General features: G+C 41.0%; 1 protein-coding gene across 1 annotated transcript; it reads left to right on the top strand.

Moving 5' to 3' along the window:
- The first annotated feature begins 5,886 nt into the window (after positions 1–5,886).
- On the top strand, positions 5,887–21,486 carry NIPA1 (NIPA magnesium transporter 1). The gene is given in 7 exon segments (XM_030234679.2): positions 5,887–5,947; positions 5,950–5,972; positions 5,975–6,227; positions 9,394–9,441; positions 13,392–13,482; positions 14,738–14,898; positions 16,168–21,486. Coding segments are annotated over 7 exon segments (1,149 nt in total). The 3' UTR covers positions 16,680–21,486.
- The last annotated feature ends 434 nt before the right edge of the window (positions 21,487–21,920 follow it).

Raw genomic sequence — 21,920 nt, 5'->3', positions numbered from 1 at the left:
TGATAACACACAAGTTTTTTAGTCCTTGTTAAGTAGTGTTGATACTAAATCAAGGAATTTTCAGCTTCTCATGCACTGACAATAAGAAGGCTGGAGAGGCACAGGAAGTTGTGTGGGGATACAGCTGGGACAGCTGCTCTAAACTGGCCCAAGGGATATCCCATACCACAGGGCAACATGCTCAGGATATAAACTGCTGGGGAGAGCTGGCCCAGGGTCCCTGCTCAGGACATGACTGGGCATTGGTCAGTGAGGGGTGAGCAATTGCAACACCTCTTCTAGATATTATCCTCACCATAATCATCATCAGTAATAATTTTCTTCCTTTTCTGTCCCATTAAACTGTTCTTATCTCAACCCATGAGTTTTCTCACTTTTAGTCTTCTGGTTCTCTTTCCCACCCTGGCTATGTGGCTCTTCGTTGCTGGATGGAGTTAAACCACAACAAATATCAATTACTGCAGTAGCTGTGTCTTCAGCTGCCCTGATCATAGCAAGCCTTCTTCCATCATGCACTGTCTGGTAGACTCTCCCTAGAAACAGTTTGCATCAGCCTATCATGATTTTTTCAGCTAGAACTTTGTTTAGGCCATTAGTTGGAGATCCCAGCATCTCGGCATTGTTCTCCCAGAGCAGACAGAGTGCTGCTTTGTGCTCTCAGAGGTAATGATGAGTGAGGTTGCAGATGTAGCTTTGCTGCTGGGAAGGTACATATTTAGTAAATAGAACATATTGCTATGGGGGCATACCATAAGCACCTGGAGCTAAATAACTGGGTCCCAAGGAGCACAATGGCTTTGCAGTTTGCAAATGCATTGTCAGTTGAAAGTGAAGCTTCAAGAGGAAAGTAGTTAAATAGGGGCTATTTTCATGGTATCCCATTGTTTGGTTTGAAGGAAAAAATCCAGTTCAGATCCATTGCAATGCATTTTCAGTTTTCCAACAATATTGAACAGTGAAACCCCATTCAAAAGCACCCACATGAAAATAAAATTTATTGACATTCCAGCTTCAGAGTAGAATGTGCGCTTAAGGGTACAAAGATTGATCTCTGAACAGCCAGCTGGTTGCAATATTCCTTGAGTCTTTGCTAGAAAAGATGTTTTGCTGAAGAGCAATGTAGTAGAAAATCCATCCATACATTGTTGGAACTACCCAGCAAGTCTGACGAGTGAGTTTACTTGATTATTAGGAGTGCCTACCATGTTCTTCACTTGAAAAAATTTTAATTCTTCAGAACTCTAAGGCATACCTTAAAATGTAGTCTTCAGTCATGGAATTCAGCAGCTGGCCAGCTTAACAGGAAGAGACTTCCTGTAACCACAGTTAGACCACAGATAATTCAATGATTACTATGCTTTATTTAGGTATGCAGCTTATGAAGCAAAAAAGAACACCATGTCAAAGCTTAAGATAACATACAGACAACATCTGTAAGTCTGAATCACAAGCCAGAACTCCCTTTATCTGAAACAGAAGATCAGTATGTCTATTTAACAGACAAGGTATGGGAAAGACAGGCAAATTCTTCACATGAGAGGTTGCCATAAAGCCAGGGGAGAGTGCACATTAGGATGATTGTGATGACCTTGGCTTGGAAGCCCTGTTATAAAGGTTCATGCTAAAATACTGTGCTGGGCTTTTACCACACTCCTAATACAGAAGGAAAGGGAGCTGGATCTTCATATATTATACTCATCACATAAAGATTTTGTAATCAACTTTTGGAAATCAGCATAGAAAAGAATGTCCTGTTCAGAGTTTGCAATTAATGTGAAGTATAACATCTGCTACAGGATTAACTGGGAAATCTCTGCTTTCTTCTGTGTTCCCTAGTCATTCTGCAGAGCAAATGTGAGCAAACATGATGTTAATTAGTGTGGATCCTCTGCAGCATGATCATGCACACTTATCAGAACTAGCTATCTCACTTCTGCCTGCTGCAGGAAGGACAAGTTCTCTCTGAAGAGATCTGTTTTCCTTGCAGAAAAGCTGAAATGGCATGGTCTGTTTGCAGTAGTCTTGCCGTACTTCCTGTGTCAATAACTTAAAATCAGTCTTGCACCACCTTTTCAGGATGCTGAAGTTCTCCAAACCCCCAGAACTATGTGTGGCCACTGTCATTTAGCAGAGATGTCATTTTCCATGGGCAAAAGTGGCAGCAAGCCTTCATTGCTCATTCAGACCAGGTTTGCACATCACTAACAAGCTTCCTTGTACCAGCCTTGGACCCTTTCAAAATTGAAACCACCCCTCACCTTTCTGCATAAGACTGCACTGAGTTGCCTTGATTTGCAGCCTCTTGTTCTGTCCTTGAAGAGAGCTGGCGTACACTAAGGGCTACCCTTCCTCTTGTAACCCATGGGACAGACACCACAGAAGCTAGTGGAAGCTCAGTATTGCAGACAGAAGGCAACATTTCATTGCAGTCTTAGACATTCAAATTCAGACATCAAGGCTGAGCTTAATTTTTAGTTCCAGCTGCAGAGGTGCCAGTATTTTGGCTATTGTCAACAGTGCAGTAGAACTCTGCACTACAATTTCATTTCACAAAGATCACTCTGGACTTTAAAAGCCCATGGGCCCAAAGACTCAATGAAGTCCTTGTTAATGAAATAGAGAGCCAAAAAGTTGATAGGACCCATCTTTGCAGAGCAATACCTTTCAGCAGGCTTCCATTCATTCTCCCATCCATACACATGGATGCCCATAGCAAATCGAGGGCCAGACTGCAACAAAGGTTCAAGTCCCTTCCCTTTCTTTCCAAAGCAGGACCACCTGTACCAGTGGTGTCCCACTAATACCAAAGCCACTTTTTATACTCATAGCAACTGATCAAGGCTCCCTGTAAAGGATTTTTAGGGTTTTTTTCTGGCCTAGGTTCAGTGGAACATTACACAATTCTTCATTTAACTGCCCTTACTTTGGTCTTTGGTCCTCAAGAGCTAGAAAAGTGGGATTGCTGCTGTCTTCTTGCTGTTTAGTTTGCAATCTCAGTTCTCACTGCTTCAGTTGCTGGCACAGTGGATCTTTATAGTGCTTCTGCCAAGGAGATTTACTGCTGTTGCTTCAGGCTCTGATTGAGTTGTTGGTAAACTTCCACCCTGCTCTCCCAGCTATTTTATAAGGAGTTTCAGATTATCTTCTGGGCTCAGTTACTGTATTTTCATTCTATGCCAGATACAGAATTATCTGATTTTCCTCTACCCTCGATAAATCAGCCCAACAACTGATTTAATTTAAAAAAAAATCTTTTTTTGTATATAAACCAAACATAACAGAGGAATCCAAGGCATTACAGAGGAAGAAATCAATTTCTTTAGATCAGGCACAAGCATTTTTCTTCTCCTTAAAATCAGGGAAAAAACCATCCTAATCAGAGAAGGTCCATTGACCCTGCAGAAAAATGGTGTAACCTCTACCAACTTTGCTCACTCACTTCGAACTCCAGCTTACTTCAATCACTCATCCCTCCCTTTGGACAGGAGACTTTAAAAAGTCTAACAAATACTCCTCCACCTCTTGGCTGACCCTAAATACCCATGCTAATGGAGGGGAGCAGAGCTTTTTGGAGGAAATGTCACATAAATCTGAGGTTCCTCCTCTGCAATTTGTGTGTTCATGAGACATTGGGCTGATATGGCATCAGTAATACTGAGCATTGCAAGGGCAAAGCCAAAGTAACCCAAAGCCTGTTATTTTGCAATACATGATGACACAGCTTGGGCAGGAGGAATGATGCTATCACAATGAAACTAAACCCCACAAGACTAGATGGACCTAAGGAGTTTATATGTGCCATATATGTAATAGCTAAAAACAGGTCATCTTATTTCCATTTAAATAATAACAACTGTTTTCATTGAGGTGCTTTTATATCTTGGTCCAAATTGTTTGTAAACTTAATAATGCAGATATTGGGTGAATTCAGGCTGTTTTTCAAGATATTTTCAAATTTAATATTTAGCACTGCTGCACGCATTATTTTAGTCTATGACTAATCCATTGGAACACTATACATATTATATGGCAAGTGCAAGAGTAACTACTGAATAAGGCAGATTAAGTATGTTAGAACTACCTATCCAAATACATACTTTAGAAAGGCATATATAAGATTCATAAATAGGATATTAGATTTATAAGTAAGATATTAAAATGTCATGGTTGGAGTGGGCTGGAGTGAAATGAATGTGAGATCTCTGGTACCTGCTTTTGTCTTTGTGGTTCAACCACACCAGAGAGAGATTTTGAGTAAAAAACTGGCCAGGTTTGAGCTGTGTTTAGAAACTTGCCTGATGATTAGATGCAAAGGCTGTTAAATATATATCATTTTTCCACTGTGCAAGCATAAATTATTTCCTGTAATAAATTTTTCTGTACATGTTACTAGGCTGTATATAGATCAGAAGTGGATATTTATAATTAGCCGGTATTTGTCTTCACCTCTATCTTTGTTTCCAAGGGTTGCTATGGATAACTGTTCTTCCACCTCCTGTGTACTCATTTTGCAGGTCTTGTGAATCTCACAAGGATAAATCCTCTCTTCCATCACATTCAGTATTGATACAATGACCTGATGAAACAACCTAGGTGAAAGTACGGGTACTACTGCAGTAAGCATTACATGTCTTGCCATTAAACCTTAAAAAAATCATCACAGTGTTCCTGTGCCTTCCTAGGACAACTGCCTCAAGCAGTGTAGGCAAACTAAGAAATATGCAGACAAGAGAAATATTTCCAGGAGTTTGCCCCTTTTCTAAACTCATATTTCCTGAGAATGCCAAAATATGTGCGAAGAAATATGCCCAATTGCTAAAAATTACAAAAATGTCCACTTTCATTTATATTAAGCCAAGATACCACAGCTCATTTCCTTAGACGGATGTTGCCACAGGAATCCATTATGGATTGATTTATTTCAACATAAATCTGGAAATAGTAAGAACTGCAGTGAGATACCTGCTACAAAATATTTTGCTGAGCAAGGAAGATTACTTTCAGGTCAGCACTTCATCTTTGAGAGACTGAATTCTCTCAAAGAGAAATGGCCCTGTGATGGCCCAGCTCTATTGCTGCCAGAGGGATCTCCAGACCTTCTCTGCAATGGCAGGATGGCTTCTGTTCTTGCCCTCCCAGGAAGATGCTGAATAATAGCTGAGAGAGGAGGTTCATAAATGCGAGCATCTGACTTTGCTCTGTGCCATTAGAAGAGAGTGAACTTTTTCCTGGAAGTAAAAGTGGATTATTGGATTTACTGCAGGAGGGATTACGGATCCCCCAGTTTTCAGGCAATGTGCGTGACTCCCGGCAGATGCCAAGCTTGCCCGGCGTGTAGCCCCACACAGTCCTGGCTGATTGTCCGGATCTGCCCCTGACATTGACCTGGCAGGGTGGATGGAGCGGCAGCTCCAGGTCACGGTGGCGGCTGCAATGGCAGCCTTGATCCCCGCCTGGCCCTGCCGTCGCAACATCCCACGCTGTGACGGGAAGCCAACGTGAATTTTAGAAACCGCATGGGAAAGCGAGAGCGCTGGACAGAAGCGCTGCTCCCACACCAAAAACTCTGGCCCGGTGGAGCTCGTCTGTCCCGCACAACATATCCCTCTGCACGTCTTCTCGCATCCCTCTGTCTTTCCGCATCCTTTCGCCCTGCTGTCATCCTCCTCTCCTTTCACATCCCCGTGCACATTTCTCCACATCCCCCGGTCTCCGCATCCCCCTACACGTCGTCCCGCACTCCCTGCCCATGAACGCTCGCAGCTCCGAGCTTCTCCCCGGTATCTGCCCCGCCGGGGACCCCCGAGAGCAGCGGCGGCGGGGTGGGCTGGCTCTGAGGGTGGCACGGAGCCGCGGTGCCGGACCGGCCGTCGGGGCAGAGCGGCCATGACGTCACCCTGCTGCCGTCCCCGCGCGGGACGCGCGCCAGGAGCCGCGGCGGCCGCCGCTGCCGCCCGGAGCCGCCCCCGGCGCGGCGCAGCGCAGCGCAGGGCGGGTCCCGGCGCAGAGCCGCTGCCGGGAGCGCTGGGCCCGGGCAGCCGCCGCGCCTGCAGCTCTCGGCGGGGCCATGCGGATGGCGGTCGGTGCGGCAGCGGGCGAGGGGGCAGCGCAGAGCCCCGGCCCCGCCGCCGTGTCGCTGGGCTTGAGCGTGGCCGTGGTCTCCAGCCTGGTGAACGGCTCCACCTTCGTCCTGCAGAAGAAGGGGATCGTGCGGGCCCGCGGGAGAGGTAGGGGCCCGGCGCTGCGGTGGCTGCGGGTGGGAGCGCCGCTCCCGGGGCTTCCCGGCCTCCCTCCGCACCCCGCGACCCTCCCAGGAGTGCGGGGCCTCGGCCCCAGCCCCCGGCCACCCGCGGGGCCGCTCCCTCTCTCCCTCCCTCGCCCGCAGCCCTTCCCCTCGCTGCGGCGCCGGCCGGCCCGGAGCGCAGGGCGGGAGGCGGCAGGGCTGCCCGGGACCCGGCCCTCCCCGGGGGCAAGGAGGACGGGCACCCTCGGCTGGGTCGGAGCCTGTGTCGGGGGTGGCCGTGCCGCCTGGTGCGCGGGACACCTTCCCGGCGTCTGGAGCGGGGAGCCGGCTTCAGTTTGTCACCTTAAGCGTGTTTGACATCAGAGGTGCATGGCTGGCTCGAGGCGCAAGGAAGGTGATAAATGAGCGGAGAGGCGGCAGGTGGGGGTCAGTCAGGGTGTATCAGCGCCGGAGAGCAGCGAGCCGCGCTTAACTGCGCATCAGCAACAGCTCCCTGATGTACGGTCAGCGCGCTGGTCTGTCACGCTGGAACACAGCACTGGGGACTTGGGTGCTGTCTGCACTCCTGCCCATACACAGGTTCTTCTTTTTCATGTGCTCGTGGGACTTTACCACCAGTTTCTGTGGCTTAGATAGTTTCTTGCCATGAACAGTACCAGCACATCTTGTTGCTTGTTTATTCCAGCGCTTCCAAAGACACACGCAAGTTGTATCAGTCCTGTGGTAGTTTCCACTTTTTGAGAAGAGACAGATCAGTAATATAAAATAATTTATTTCTTATATTTTTCATATTGAAATCCCATGCCTCATTATTATTTCCTGAGGTGAACATATCCAGGAGCTGAGTGTGCTGTCTAGACAGTTTCACCAAAACAAAGCTGTAAATTCACAAGTGTGAAGATCTGAATTTTATTTTGAAATTTGAGCTCCCCAAAGCATGCAGCTGAACAGCATTTGGTAGTTGCATCTTCATGCTTTGAACATAGGAAAATGCAATTTTAAAACATTTATTTAATTGTTTTTAGTATCGTGTTTTTATGTAAGAGGAAGACTGTAAACACAGGTTGCATCATGCCTTTGAATTGTGGTCAATAGCCATTTGTTTTTGTAGGTGATGGTGACTATGTATGAGCATGTGTCCATAAGTTCTAGTAACTCTTTTGGTTGAAAAATCCTTTTTAGTTCCAGGACAAGGTATTTTCTCTCTATACATTGAATGCATGTAACTATGTACATATATGTACACATACATATAATATGCAAATATATATATATATTTGTATTTGCATTTTCATTGCCTGCTGCATCTAGCATGTTCAGGGTGAATGCAGTGGAGCAAAGCCTGATCTAAAAAGTTTGTTTTATTTTTCTTTTTCTGCAATGACCTTACATCTAAAGGCATCAGACAAACTTTTGTTTTGCAAGCATAGTCTCCCTTTCTCCCCAAGATGGCTGTAACCCATTTTGATTCTCCAGAGAGAGATCACGTTTGCATCATAAATACAAACTACTTTTTTTTTTTTTTTTTTTGTAAGGGAAACAATGAGAAAACACAAGAGAAAAATAATAATTTTGCAACCCAAGGCAGATGGAGGAAGTTTCCATTTAGAGTGTACTTACTCCTGAAGAGCTTTCAGTGGAGCACTGGGTTAAGTGAGTGATGGGCGTGTGCCTGTTTTCTCAGTGCTAGCAGCTGTAAAACTTCCTGTTTTGAAGATACTACTGATGTTTGTGCATCTTGCTGAGCATTTTGTAGTTCTTTCTACTGGCATGCTTAGTGAGGAAGCATCCAGGAAAATACCCCAGGTTTCTCTTTATGTTGTGTTGCGAAGCAGTAGGGATCTGCCTTGAATCTAGCAGTTGGAGCTGTGCGTCTGAGATGGCCAGTGTCAAATGATGTCTCTTTCCACTGTCTTCAGCAGGTGCTGTATAATTAACAAGGAGGCACTTCAAGTCTCTTCTGTCTTCTCTCCTGAATCAATAATATAGTATTGATGTAATTAGCAATCCTTGTCTAGTTAGAAACAGCAGTGGGTGACAAATATTTTGCAAAGTTACCTTACTTGAGTCAATATTTTCTATAATTTCTGCCCCCAACAGTGTTTTTATTTTATATGCAATAACAAAAGTCTAAAAAATTACTACGCCCACTCTAAAGCTGGCCATTTTCATTAGTCATATTTCATCTCTTTTCAATTGTATAGTGTGATTTCCAAGTGCTTAATACTTTTTATGTCTCCAGAGTTAGTGATGGCTGTGTTTTTCTTCCATTTGGGATTTAAGAGTAGGTACAATATTGCCTGCTACTCCAGCAGCTTTTGGGAGAGGGCATCTTCCCAAATGAATGCAGAGCTGTATTGCTAGAAAGAGGAGCAAAACAGAGGAGTGTGACTTGATGCCAAGGTTGTGCTCAGAGTAGGCAGTGCTTTCGTTTAGGACGTGGTCATGAGCCTTGATGTTCTGCAGAAGCAGAACTTCTGTGGTGCACAGGCTCCACCTGGGCACATCCCAAGGCAAGAGTTAGTAATCTGACAGTGAAAATAATCACCCTCCAGTTTGGGAGGCACTAAGGACAATGCAGGGTTTTTACTCCTCACTAAAACAGTGAACTATGTTAGGAATTTAGAGGCTTCAGCTGTAGCGCTTTCCAATGCTTAAACGTAGGAGGATAGGGTGACACGATGGTCCTGCCAAACCTGTGTGCCAAAACTGCCAGAACAATTTCTCAGCTACAGTTTTTCTGATACAATTTCACTGAGGTTGTATTAGCAAACTAACTGAGCCAATTCATGTTCTGTTTCCATAGGTTTACAGTTCTCCTAGAAGTGGTTTTAATTTAGATGCTTAAATGTCACCCTCAGAAGCATTTGGTGACATTTTGGATGCTTTTCTACACAATACTGCATTAGTGTCACATAGGTGGTACTTCAGACTGGAAACTAGAACTTCTGACTAACACATTGTCTTAAGAAGGTCTTACTTGGAAATAAGCCAAATCCAAAACTGTTCTCTTTGGTTAATATTTTTAAAATCTCAGATTCAGTTGCCTTGAAGAATAGGTTTAGGATTAAGGTCTTTAATAACTGAGATTGTTGTTTCATACAGTCTGTGATTTCATGTTTTTCTAATACATTTTCCTATACTTCCAGGTACTTCATACTTAACTGATATAGTATGGTGGTCGGGCACTATTGCAAGTAAGTATCTTAAAAAGTTTTAAATTTTTTTTTTTAAGAGAGCTTTGCTTAGATGGTGATAGGAGACATCAGGAAATCTGGGTTTTCATCTTGAGTCTTACACTTCCTTGTCATGAAATTTCCATCCCCAGAAATATTCCACCTTTAGTAAACTCTTACCATGGCTACCATGCCTGGTGGTGTTTGCAGAGGCAAAGAGCTGGGACAAACATGAGTCAGACATCTTTCCATTTCCAAACCATTTGGTACTTGCAGCCCTTGGCAGCCACACACTGCTCTGACTCTGGGTTCCTGCATGGTTTGTGTCTCTGTATTGCACGGGCCAGCTCAGTTTTTAATAAAAGTTAAAGCTGAATTAAAAATTGTTGCTCTGCACAAAAGGGCCCATTGAGCACATGTTATGTTTTAGATCAGAAAGCATTTAACCAGCCTCATTAAAAAAAAAAAAAAAAAAACAAAACCAAAATTCTTTTGGTTTCTTGTTCAACAGATACAGTTTCAGTTTTGCTTTTAATCTGCAAGATTAATGCAGAGCCTTCTGTGGTGCTGATATGAGATCTGTGTAATTTTACCCTTAATATCTTTGTAACTCTGCTTACACCAAGTTCATTCTCTGATGTGAATCTGGAGCATGGGGAGCAACTAGCTTTCTCCTCTTACATAAGCCCTACTTCTATCCACAAGCTTAGAATCATACCCCACTTTTAGATTCTATTCCAGCCTTTTGTGAATGATTTGGAAAGTTCTGATGCTGTTTCTGAGAAGTATATGAGTCCAGTTGTGCCCCTGGTTTTGTGGCAGCAAGGTAGGTCTCTGATTTTTGGTTTTGTTGTCTTAAAGCTATGCAAAAGGAATGAAAACCAATGGATCCCATTGAAGGACAAAGTTCACAGCAAGTGTAGAAGCTAACAGAGCTTCAGAAGAAAAGTCCTCTTTTCAGAAGAAAAGATTTAACTTGAGTTTAAGTAGTTCTTTGACAGCTTCCTCCCCTAACAGGATCACTACTGCCCAAGTAAAAGTAAATCTGTGCATCAGTCACTCTTTATCACTCCTGAGGCTCCCATCTGTAATCTCTAAGCAGAAGGAGTTAAAAAAGGGAGGTTTCATTACAGGATTTATCTTGGTGAATCAGAGAAAACAATTTCATGCTTAAAAGAGCTGACTGAATTGAATGAAGGCAAAACAGCTGTAGGGAATGGTATCAGTTGGCTTTTTTCCAGTAGCTAGATACAGGTATTTCAAAACAAAACCTCAGTAGCTATACTGAGGAAGAAGAGTTGCTTGTGGATATTACAGACTCAGAATGGCAGCACAGCAATAGCAAGGGCCAGGGAGGCACCTATGGGGTGCAGAGAAAGGTGCTGTGTGGGGAAAGGTGTTGCTTGTGGAATTAGCAATGCCCCCAGTTATCTGGGTGAAATGATAACAGCTGCCATCATTTTCTCAAGCAGAAAATTTGGAGGTTGGATGACTAACAAAAACCACATAAACTCTATGAACTTGTTCTCATGGTATTTGTTCAGATGGTGAATAAGTGTTTCTGTGTTGGCATGCTGACTCAGCATAATGATGCCCAACCATTTGGGGGCCCTGGGATCCACTGGATTACTGAAGACTTCAGAGGAAGGGCTGCAGATTCTGCTAAGGGACTTTTCCTTACTCTGTAGTCAAAAGAGTGATTGCAGCATGTGTACAGGTATTTCAATGAGCATTAAACTAATTAATTGGCTAATTAATTAGTTTCAGTGCAGGTTTTGATAGCAGCAGTGATGTGGCTGGTTCTTACAGAAAACATCTGCATTAGTGTATTATAGATGGGGAGAGCACTTGTGAAGTGCATCTCCAGTTTGTCACCACAGATTGAGCTGTATTTCACATTTCATAGCAGAGCTGGGGCTTCTGACCTGGTCTTTAAAATGAAACTAGGTTGGAAGATGAATTCTAGGAACATTCTTAATGTACTTGATGCATGTGAGCTGCAAATAGACTTTGCAGCTTTCCCACTTTAGGTTAGTGGGAACAGGCTGAAGTTTGTCTGAAATAAAGCCCCTGACATGCCTAGAATAGATATCTTTTGCTGTTCAGGTCTACTGCTGGTCTCCTTGCTAATGGAGACATGCCAGTGTGCATCAGGCTTTGTGCTGCAGTAACTTCGAGGGTACTGGTACTTGTTTATCACATTAAAAGCTTGGTGTGCCTTCAAGAGCTGAAGTCATGTCTTGACTTACATCACTGATGTATCTGATGAGGAATTTCTGTTCAGAGAGAACTGGATAGGTTGGCAGCAAAAGTTCCTCAACATTGGGTAGATGGTAACAATCACTGAGATTCTTTTTTAAACTGCTGTTAACTAGTCATGGTCTGTCATTTGTGGTGGTAAGAGACCATTACTACTACTGGTTACTGCTACATGGTGATGTGGAAAATCTCTAGTAAGTTCAGTTGCCTCACAAATATGTTGCATTTGACTGAAGATTTAGAAATCTACTTTATGGATTGATGTTGGTGCCATCTGTTAAGAGTTCTACCAACAGAAAGTTCAGACACCTGACCTCCAAAAAAAGCAACCTTTTGTCCGAGTCATTTGGAAATGTATGTAATCTGCAGAAATGCAGAGTGCCAGCTGTGCACCATTCTCCATCCAAGATCTGCCCCAATGCCTTCAGATGCCTTGAAGATAATGTCAGAGTTGCTGCATAGATCTCCAAACAGCCTGAGGCTGATAACTGAGTTACTCTGTTCCCAGGGACAGGGACATCACCACTGTCTCTTGTGCCTTCAAAATGCTGCTGCTCATCAATTTCTCTGTCTCGCTCCCACACATAGAGAAAGCCTCAGTGCATTTAATTAGTATAATTTTTCCACACTCTGCAGTTTTGCAAGTTGTTTGTCTCCTTCAGATTTCCTGTAGGTTACACAGGTCTTCAGCTCTACTGATAATGTGAGCTAAATTGGTAAATTAATTAATGTTTGCAGAGTGCTTTGCAGATGTAAAAAATTGGATGATAGTAATGATATTTGATAGTTGAGGGCAGTGCCAGCCTGAGCATAAAGACATCTTGGATTCTTGAAATGTTTTTAAATGCTGATAATGGCTTTTAACAGCAACTGGAAATTTGAGCTGTATGTAATTTGTGCTCAATCTCAAGCTTCTTGCCAGTTACCACAGACCCTGTAACTATGCAAATATGTTGACCTATTATAAACTTGCCAGCACTTGCAAAACCATCTAGCTTTTATTTTTTAACTGAAAACTTGAACACATCAATTGTTATCACAGCTGTGATATGCAATACTGTGGTATATCTTGGAATTTGCTTTTACTGGAGGAAAGAAAAAGAAGGTTGAGGCTGTTACTGTGTCTTGTCAGGCATGTTCTTTTTACAGGTGTCAGGAATGACTTTGGGTGTTACATAGTGTTATGAAAAGTTGATGTAGTATATTGAAGAGGCCTTATGCATGTGTTTAGTGTTTCAGTAGAAGATTCCTCAGCACTGTCTTTATTTCCCCCCCAAAAAAACTAACACTGCTGTTAGGAACTATAATCAAGTACATTTGTTTTATGTGAATACACATTCTAAAGATGAAACCATGGGTTATATATACTTTTACCCCTCCTCATACAAATATTTGAGTGTAATACTGAGATTATAATCCATGAGTGTTTCTAATTCGTAGTCTTTTTTATATTTAACTAAGAGAAGTTACAAATGAGATTACTTACTGTGCCCACTTGGATATTCTTGTGTGGCAAATATAAATCCTGTATTAACAAATACAAAACTATAGAAAATTTCCAGCCATTTTGTTTATGTGCAAAATTAACAGAACTAAGCAAATTGTAACATCTGTTTTCCAGTTAGGTCAGTCTTTCACAAACACTATTGGGCAAGTTTTGATTACTTATTTTTACAAAGGGTTTAAAGGCTTATTTCTGGTTCTCTTGACAGTGGCACTGGGTCAAATAGGGAATTTCTTGGCCTACACTGCAGTCCCAACTGTGCTAGTGACGCCCTTGGGAGCTCTTGGCGTTCCATTTGGGTAAGAGTTTGCTTTTCTTGTTCTTATCTGGATGTCATTACTACTTAATAAAATGTCAGATGGACTCAGTGCTCACTGGAGGTCCACTGAGAAATGTCAGGCTTATGGCTGTTCATTATGTGTTACAATGCCACCTATTCCTGTTTTCCCTGGGAAAGCATGGCTGGGAGAAGGCAGTGAAGAAGGGTTTTCCTGAGTATCTTCTGCTTTTAGCTCTCACTATGATTTGGAACAGATAAACTTTTTTTTCCTCCCTTTTCTGTGATAGTTCTGGACTTTTCTGCCTGTTCTCTTTTTCACAGTTCCCTTATGTAGATCTTTCCTTTTGTCTCACAGTCTTTCTCTACCCAGCTATCCACAGCCCACGTGTGTTTATTGATGCTGATTTCATTTCATTGGATCTGGCCTCTTTCCAAGGAGGAAAACTCAAGGGAGTTCCTTGCACATGCATGCCCCCAGCTTCTTAGAAGTTATGTTTGTGGGAGGCGCAGAAAAGGCAGTGAGTTTAAGGAGTTTAGTATGTAACTAAGGTTTTGTGATTAGATGAACTACAGTTGTGGAACTGCTTCAGTGAAAAAAGCACAAGTCTTTGAAAACAAAGCTGTGCATTACCTTGAGATTTTTCTATTGCCTGCACTGGTCATCTGCTTCAGAGTGCAGATGGCATTGCTTCATGTCTGTCTTTAGCTCTATCACTATGAAGCACACTGATGGTGCTTTATGTACCACCTATTATTTTAGCCTAGGCCAGATATTTTTGCTCACTTTGGTGAGCAAAAATGACGTGTCTGAGCCCAGCCCTGGGATCTCTGTAACCAAAGGTCACTTTTATCCCATGACTGCTTAGCACCTATAAAATGGGGCTTTGTCACAGCTCACCAAATTGGTAGTGAGCTGGGTAGTGGGTAGATGTCTGCCTTGGGGGTCAGATGTCTGGTTTGGGGAGTTTCAGTTGTTTGGGGAGAAGATTGAGGGGGTGATGTGGTTTTGCTTATTGGGTCGTTGAGGCTAGAAGTTTTGTTGGGGTTTGTGTCTTATTTTGTTGTGTTGATTTGGGTTTTTTTCCTCAGGTGAGATGTCAAGGATGGAGTAAAACTGCAAATGGATAAATCTTCCTCAGGTGTCAGAAATAAATTTTGAGAATTCATCAACATTTGATAATATTCCTTTAAAAGGGAAATTCGTATGGCACAGCACCCTTAAACATTTTTAACAGCATGTAGTCAAACTTCTGTTTTTCTTCCTCTTTTCAAAGGTCCATCTTAGCTTCTTATCTACTTAAAGAGAAACTGAACATTCTTGGCAAGCTGGGATGTTTGCTGAGCTGTGCTGGGTCTGTTGTTCTCATTATCCATTCCCCGAAGTCCGAGAGTGTAACGACTCAGGCTGAGCTTGAAGAGAAGCTTACAAATCCAGGTAGTTTGTTTTCTCATTAATTCATAATGATTTTCTGAGGTTGAGCAGGAGCACACTTGAGGAAGAGGCTTACCAGTTCTACCAGGTAGGGAAATTGACTTAAGAAGAAATCATGATGTGACAGAGGCAGATCAGTACAGGTTTTGTGTAAGAAAACTATGCCCTAACTATGTTCTTCTTAGAACTTGTCATATTTATTGGGACATGTGTGCAGAAAGGAAAACTTTTGAAAACATTATCCTACACAGCAAGCTCAGAACAATGTCCAGTTGAACTTGTAATTTTATAACATTATGAAAGACTGTATCTTGCTATTTAGAGATGAAAAGTGTAAATCTAGGACCTCAATTTAAGTTGTTTTATCAAAACAAAAAAATACTGTCTTCTCTCCTTTATTTGTCCATGATTTTTTAAAAGTTTATACTAAATACCAGTTATGTTCCCAGATTTATTTGCACAATAAAGGTATGTAGAAATAGGCTGTTGAGACATATGCTGAAATGCCTGTTCCTTCTCACCAGCTGCTGGAGGACACATACTGGTACTAATATGTTCCAGGCCCATTTTTGTTTTTCTTGCTTAAGTGCTAAACTGCCAACTATTGTTTTTCTTGTATTTGCTTGAAGTGAGAGAAACTCAAACCTAATAACATCAGCTATTCAAAAAGTCTGCAAACAAAGAAAAGAAAACAAATACCTTGGTCTCAGTTTACCATTTAAATCTGAACAAAGGGCATTGGTTCTGTATTTTTTTTAACTCTAAAGCATGAAATGTTTTTCACTGATCTGTGTACTGATTGTATAATGTAAATGATATGACCTCATGTTTGTTCTAACTGTCCCTACTCATGTGCTCACTTTAGGGGGATCTAACTTTATGTTTAAGCTCTTTGCTGGATCCACACACTGTGCTTTAATGAACTGTTCACAATGAGGTGTTATCCATCTGTCTGTCGTAGGAGACTTGGAGTATAGTCCTAATGGAAAAAAGAATAAGATTTTAAAGAAGCCATCTGAAATCCATTTCAAATGTGCCACAGTGTGTAATTTTCTACATGGTTATTTGTTTTTCCCAAAGAACGTGACAACACCATCAGTTGTTGGTGCCAATATTTCTGGAAGCTCAGTGATTTGGATCTATGTTCAATAGCAAATCTTAATTGTGATGTATACCTGAAAGTCACTTCTAGGACGTGATTTGCCTGCTAAAATCTTTAGAAGACCAAGAGTTCTCATCTTGATATTTTCTTGTTTTCTTTTTGTTTTCCAGTTTTCGTGGGTTATCTCTGCATAGTGCTGCTAATGCTTCTCCTGCTTATCTTCTGGATAGCTCCAGCTCATGGACCTACTAATATTATGGTTTACATCAGTATTTGCTCTCTGCTGGGCAGTTTCACTGTTCCCAGCACAAAAGGCATTGGGCTGGCTGCTCAAGATATCTTTCACAATAACCCATCAAGTCAAAGGGCTCTGTACCTCTGTCTGGTACTTCTGGCAGTATTAGGATGTAGCATTATCATTCAGTTCAGATACATCAATAAGGCACTGGAGTGTTTTGACTCCTCTGTGTTTGGTGCCATCTACTATGTTGTGTTTACCACCCTAGTCCTGCTGGCTTCAGCCATCCTTTTCAGGGAATGGAGTAATGTAGGAGTCGTAGATTTTTTGGGCATGGCTTGTGGATTCACCACAGTGTCTATTGGAATTGTTCTTATACAAGTCTTCAAGGAATTCAACTTCAGTATTGGAGATTTAAACAAACCTAACATGAAGACAGATTAAAATATTTTTGAGGGGAAACTGGATGGCTCAGGGAAAGATGCAGAGCTGTTCATTTCTAGGTCACTATTTCAAATAGGATTCAGGTTGGTAGCTACCCTCTGATGATTTTGTGGCCTATGTGAAATGACCTGGAGGCCTCCATCCAGTTTCAAAAGAACAGCTGTCCATGTAACCTAGTCAACACAATAAATGACCTTAATTGGAACTACTAATTGAGTCAGCATAGAGACTGATGTATTTCCTCACTGTAAAAGGTAGTCCATCAGAAAAGCTCTGTGAATATTCTGACAGACCTGTGTGAAAGCTTGTATTGAGACTTCTGAGGTACCGTTTCTGTGGGCAGAGGACATCAGTTTCTAATGCACTCAATCTGATACCTTTCATCATAAGTGATGTATACCTTATAATAAAGGGGGGAAAGTAAGTGGAGCAATTTGTGAATCTCAGTATAGCAATGTCTTCACCATCAAGGCTGTGAATTCTCAGACAAATGCTGGTTGGATCATGGACTGTAGATTTGTTCTTTTTAGTGACTGCCTTGGCAACTTTGTCTGCCGTGCAGTGAAGACAGAGGGGAGTTGTAAATTGAGTTCTCTATACAGAACAGTGGACCCTTAAATATCTTTCACTAATTACTTATCAGCTCATGGTACTGTCCAGGTATGCATTTTTCTTTGTAACTTACATACATTAAGACATACTGCATTCATCTGAGAGTTTTTAATTGGGGGCAGGTAGAAAGACTGTGAAGGATGTGGAAATGATGCACAGGCTTACTGCTTACATTGTGGCTTATTTGTAAGCAGCTCAGAACTGTTCCAGTGCCTTTGCAATCAAAAAATAATGCATAATTTTGAATGTATTTGTTTCAGATGGCCTATACTGGTTTAATAATTCAATTTCACTGTCTACAATATTGGACTATATTCAAATTCTAAACACATAAAGCATCTAGAAGAACCATATGTTTTTGGAAGAATTTACAAACCTGAACTGAAACCCCGGGATGCCTTGACAGCTTCTGAAAAACTCTAAGTCCTAGTAGGAAGAGGAGTGTTAAAATCAGTCCAGCATACTTTTATTTTAGTTTAGTGACTAAATGCAGGAGACCATTTTGTTGAACACCTAATAAGTAGAGAACATAAAAAAAAAAAAAAAGTAATTTAAAAGAGAGAGGAGCATGAGATTTCTCATAGTTCAAAAAAGATGGTCTGATGTTCTTGTAATGTTGGAAAAGGAGGTTAAAGACTGAAAAAACTAAAGCATTCAGAGAGTTTTAGGTAACTGACAGGGACATCCATTCAGATCAGTAATTCATAGATTGTGTGAACATTTTAGTTGTAATATTTTGACAAGTAGTACAGACAGCTTAAGCTACGATGAGGATGACTCCAAACAGCTCTGTTTAAACCATTTAGAGAATATTGATACGTTAAAGAATGAAATAGTTAATTTCATGTTCTACTTACATTTGGTAGCAAAAACATAATGGGTCAAAAAGTTGAAAGCTTGAAAAGCAATGAGTGTTTGTTTCTCTCTAAGTACAAAAATGGAAGAGTACAGTGGAACTCAACATCTCTAGATGAGAACATCTCCCCAGAAAATAGAAAATCATGATGTCATTACAAAACAGTATTAGAGAAAATTCACAACATTTTATCAAGAAATCATGAATGTTACTTTGTAGCTGCCTGACAGGACCATGGATGTTGATTAGTGGGGAGTAATACTGTCTAATCTTGTGATGTTTTTTGTTGACCTGAATTGAGGTTTCCTTAAAACCCAGCCTTCATTTTCATTTAAAATGAATGCTGTAAGCACTACTAATGGCAGCAATAATTGCAAAAGTTAATCCAAAAGATTTAGTGTTCTGAAGGGACTGTTCTGAGGGAGTAAGAGCCCTCCTATGTTATTTGCAAGGTTGTTTTAAAACTCCACATTTCAGGGAATGGCTCTTGAGTTGGCAGAAATGGCATTGTTGCAGGCCAACACACAGTAACTGGTATCTTAATGAAATAGAGCAGCTCTAGCAGAGAAAAGACCATCTTCATGGATTTTCAAATACTGTGCAAGGTTTTTAGAAGGTCTGAGAATTGTAGATGAGGGTAATTGGGCTATGAAATCTGGTTAAACTAGCCTCTGTCCATTATTGATTGGAAGATGGTATCTTGGTTCTCAGCAAACATTCATATTTTGTCATATTAATTCCCTTTTTTTTTTTGATTGAACCTGGAATTGCACATAGGTTACGAGGCCTGTACTAACCTATTTTTTAAAACAATGTTATGTTTTTTGAAGCAGTCAAGTTGTCTTTTCAAAGTTCAGCTTCAGAGTTCATGAGTTGTATGTTGGTTTTGTATTAGCCTTTAATCTCTGAAGACTTCTCTGAAAATCTTTAGGTCAGAATGGAAATTATTGTGGTCTCATCTTACTCCTTCTTTGGCCATATTTGTTTGTCTTGGTTGGTTTTAAAATTAATTCTTAATTATTTATAAAGTGCCTGTCCTAGTATGTTAGATGCATATGCAAATTATTAGTAAATGTTAGATTCAGAATAACTTGATTGCCCTGTCTAAACCTTGACATTTTCTGCACCACACGAAGTTTACTTGGTAAGTGCTCACTATGCAGAGGAAGAATAAAGTAGCAACCATGTTCTGTGGTCCTCTGACCATTGTAACCACTGATAAATATCAGCACAGTTTTCTTCTCTTCTCCCCAGCTGCTCCTCATCTCTGATGAGCTTTCTAGAAATGTCTGATTAACCTTGATGTTTAAAACAAAGATGACAAAAGCCAGCACATAAGGTGAAAGCAATTCTCGTGGCCTTGCACATCATTTGTATCTGCAGCCTTTTACTTCTTGAATGCTAAGTAACTGAAAGCTTTATTTTTGCTACTTTGTTCAGTGTGTAGCAGTGTTCCTTCAAGTTCTGCTGTACCTGGATCTGGTTCAGTTCTAACTTTAGAAATGCATTAGCATTTTCTGTTGTCACTGTTGATGGGATTCTTTCCCCCTCCATCCCACGCCCTCCTCTTTCCAGGTGTCCTACCTTTTTTAGTTCCATTGCTTTTCTGATATAAAAGAGGCACTGTTGAAGTTGAATTTTAGCTGTTCCCTCTTTTTTTTTTCCACCCCTTTGGCAAGTAAGCACTTTGAATAAGACAGATATCCGAGTTCCATCATCTCAGGGAGCAAATGTGCATAGTTGTCTCCTGAGCTCTGCCATCCCTCACGGGTCTGCCCTTTTCACGTTCTCATCGTGTTATATGCATTGATAGCTGCAAGCCAGATGATTTCAGTTCTGATTCCAAAGTAGAAGTGGGACAGGCTACACATGGAAAAAGTGGATTCATTACAGTTATGGAATGCATTTGAATTAGATTCAAATCCACAGGAAAGGTGTTTCACTCCCTGTGTCTGACTTCTCTTACACTTGTCAAACATATTTACTTGGTACTCACTTGAGGATAGCTCTTTGATCATTATCCCTTCAGTGTATGGAGGATTTGCATTTGTCAGTCACGATCTCTATTAGGTGTCAAACACAAAAATCCCTCAAATGTTCAGTAGGAGAATAGAAATCTTTTTGATACAACCAAAAAACCACATTTGTTACACTTCAAGTACTTCTGTAAAAAAAGAAAAATATCTAAACAAGTTATCTGCTGTATTGACTTTCCAAGACTCTGTATGTGTAAATAGAGCCTATTTATTAGTGAGCTGCAACTAATATTAATAAGAACCTGTCATACCACAGTTTGACAAGTGAGGCTTCCTATTAATAATATTGATTTTATTGGAACATGTGTATTTTTCTGAAGTAACTAGCACTGAAAAATCAAAACACTGGATTAAGTTGTTGAAAACAGTTGAAAGTAAGGTTTAGCTTTCATTTTATTTTTTAAAAATACAGGGTTTGTGTTTGACGAAATCTGGGGTTAATAATTAGGGGGTGCTTTAAATGGGAAGTTGTTTGCACATTGTACCCCCCCTCACATTCTTGTTTCATAAATATAAGACATCAAGGATTCTACAGATATTCCCTGGTTGTCTTGAGATGGTGTAACTACTGAAGTTTTACTGTTAAATCAAGCATTATCAAATGTTTATCTGTTTCCTGTTATCTTTGTAATAATTCTTTGGTGCTATCTGTGGGCTTACAGAATGCAGATTTTTAATGTGTACTGTGTAAGGCACCAATGTTGTCAATAGTTAGCATTACTAGTGCCCAAGTGTATCAGACAGCAATGTTGAAATGTTACGGATTAAGAAATTGAGTTTGGCTTTTCTTTATTGTTTGTAGTTGTGTTGGGTCCTTCCACGTCCACATCCCTCCCCAGACAGTTGCTCTATAGAGTGGAAAGTATTGGAAAACATTACACAAAAAGGATATTTTTAAGTCTTTTTTTTTTTTAACTGTGGAACTTTCTCTTTTTTTCTCTCTTTTTTTTTTTAATTTCCCTTTTTTTTTTCCCCAGAATGTAAAAAGTAGTTTTAATGGGATATAGGGAGAAGGTAGTTGGCAACAAAAATACTGTCAGGTTTGGTTGCTTCAATGCTCTTGCAATATAGTTACTACAGATTACATAAAAACAGTTTATTTTGTTAGCTTCCAAATAATGTATATATAGATTTGTTAATGGCTTACAAGTCAAGCTTACTCTCTTTGCTTTTTAAAAAATAGTTATAGGCATGTTGTATTTGCCTTGTGTAAATTACAAAAGGCTATTTATTAAGTTTTCTGATAACTAATCTATTTATTAACCTGTATTGTTTTAAAATAAATGATTTATTTCTAGCTCAATGCTTGTTTTGTGACTTGTTTTTAGCAAATGGGGTCGAGGGAAATAAAGTTTCCTACACACTGCTTTACAGGCTAATTCCAATTCATAAGCCTAAACTATTTCCATTACCCTTTCATAAAATAGCAGCTTTGCTTTTAGTCAGAATAGCAGATTCTTGCCTGGGTACAGATCAGTTGGCCTACAGAGGGCTCAGTTGCCCTACACCGGTATCTACCAGCAGGCTGCAGTCATAATGTCCTCATTGGACTGAAGTTTGCTCACAGGTAGAATGAAGACTTCTCTGGCAGTGACTCTGGGACTTGAGTCACATCAAACTGTGCATTCAGGGTTAACAAGTGCTCTGTTCCTGCATTGCTGTACACTGGTTACTTGCTAGAGCTTCTGTTCCAAGATTTACTGCTCCACAGTTGGGTGTGCATCAAGTGGCAACAGC

The sequence above is a fragment of the Serinus canaria genome, chromosome 1, assembly GCF_022539315.1.
Source record: "Serinus canaria isolate serCan28SL12 chromosome 1, serCan2020, whole genome shotgun sequence".
Lineage (NCBI taxonomy): Eukaryota > Metazoa > Chordata > Aves > Passeriformes > Fringillidae > Serinus > Serinus canaria.
Note: the sequence above shows the minus strand (reverse complement) of the source record. Positions and strands in the feature narration are given on the sequence as shown.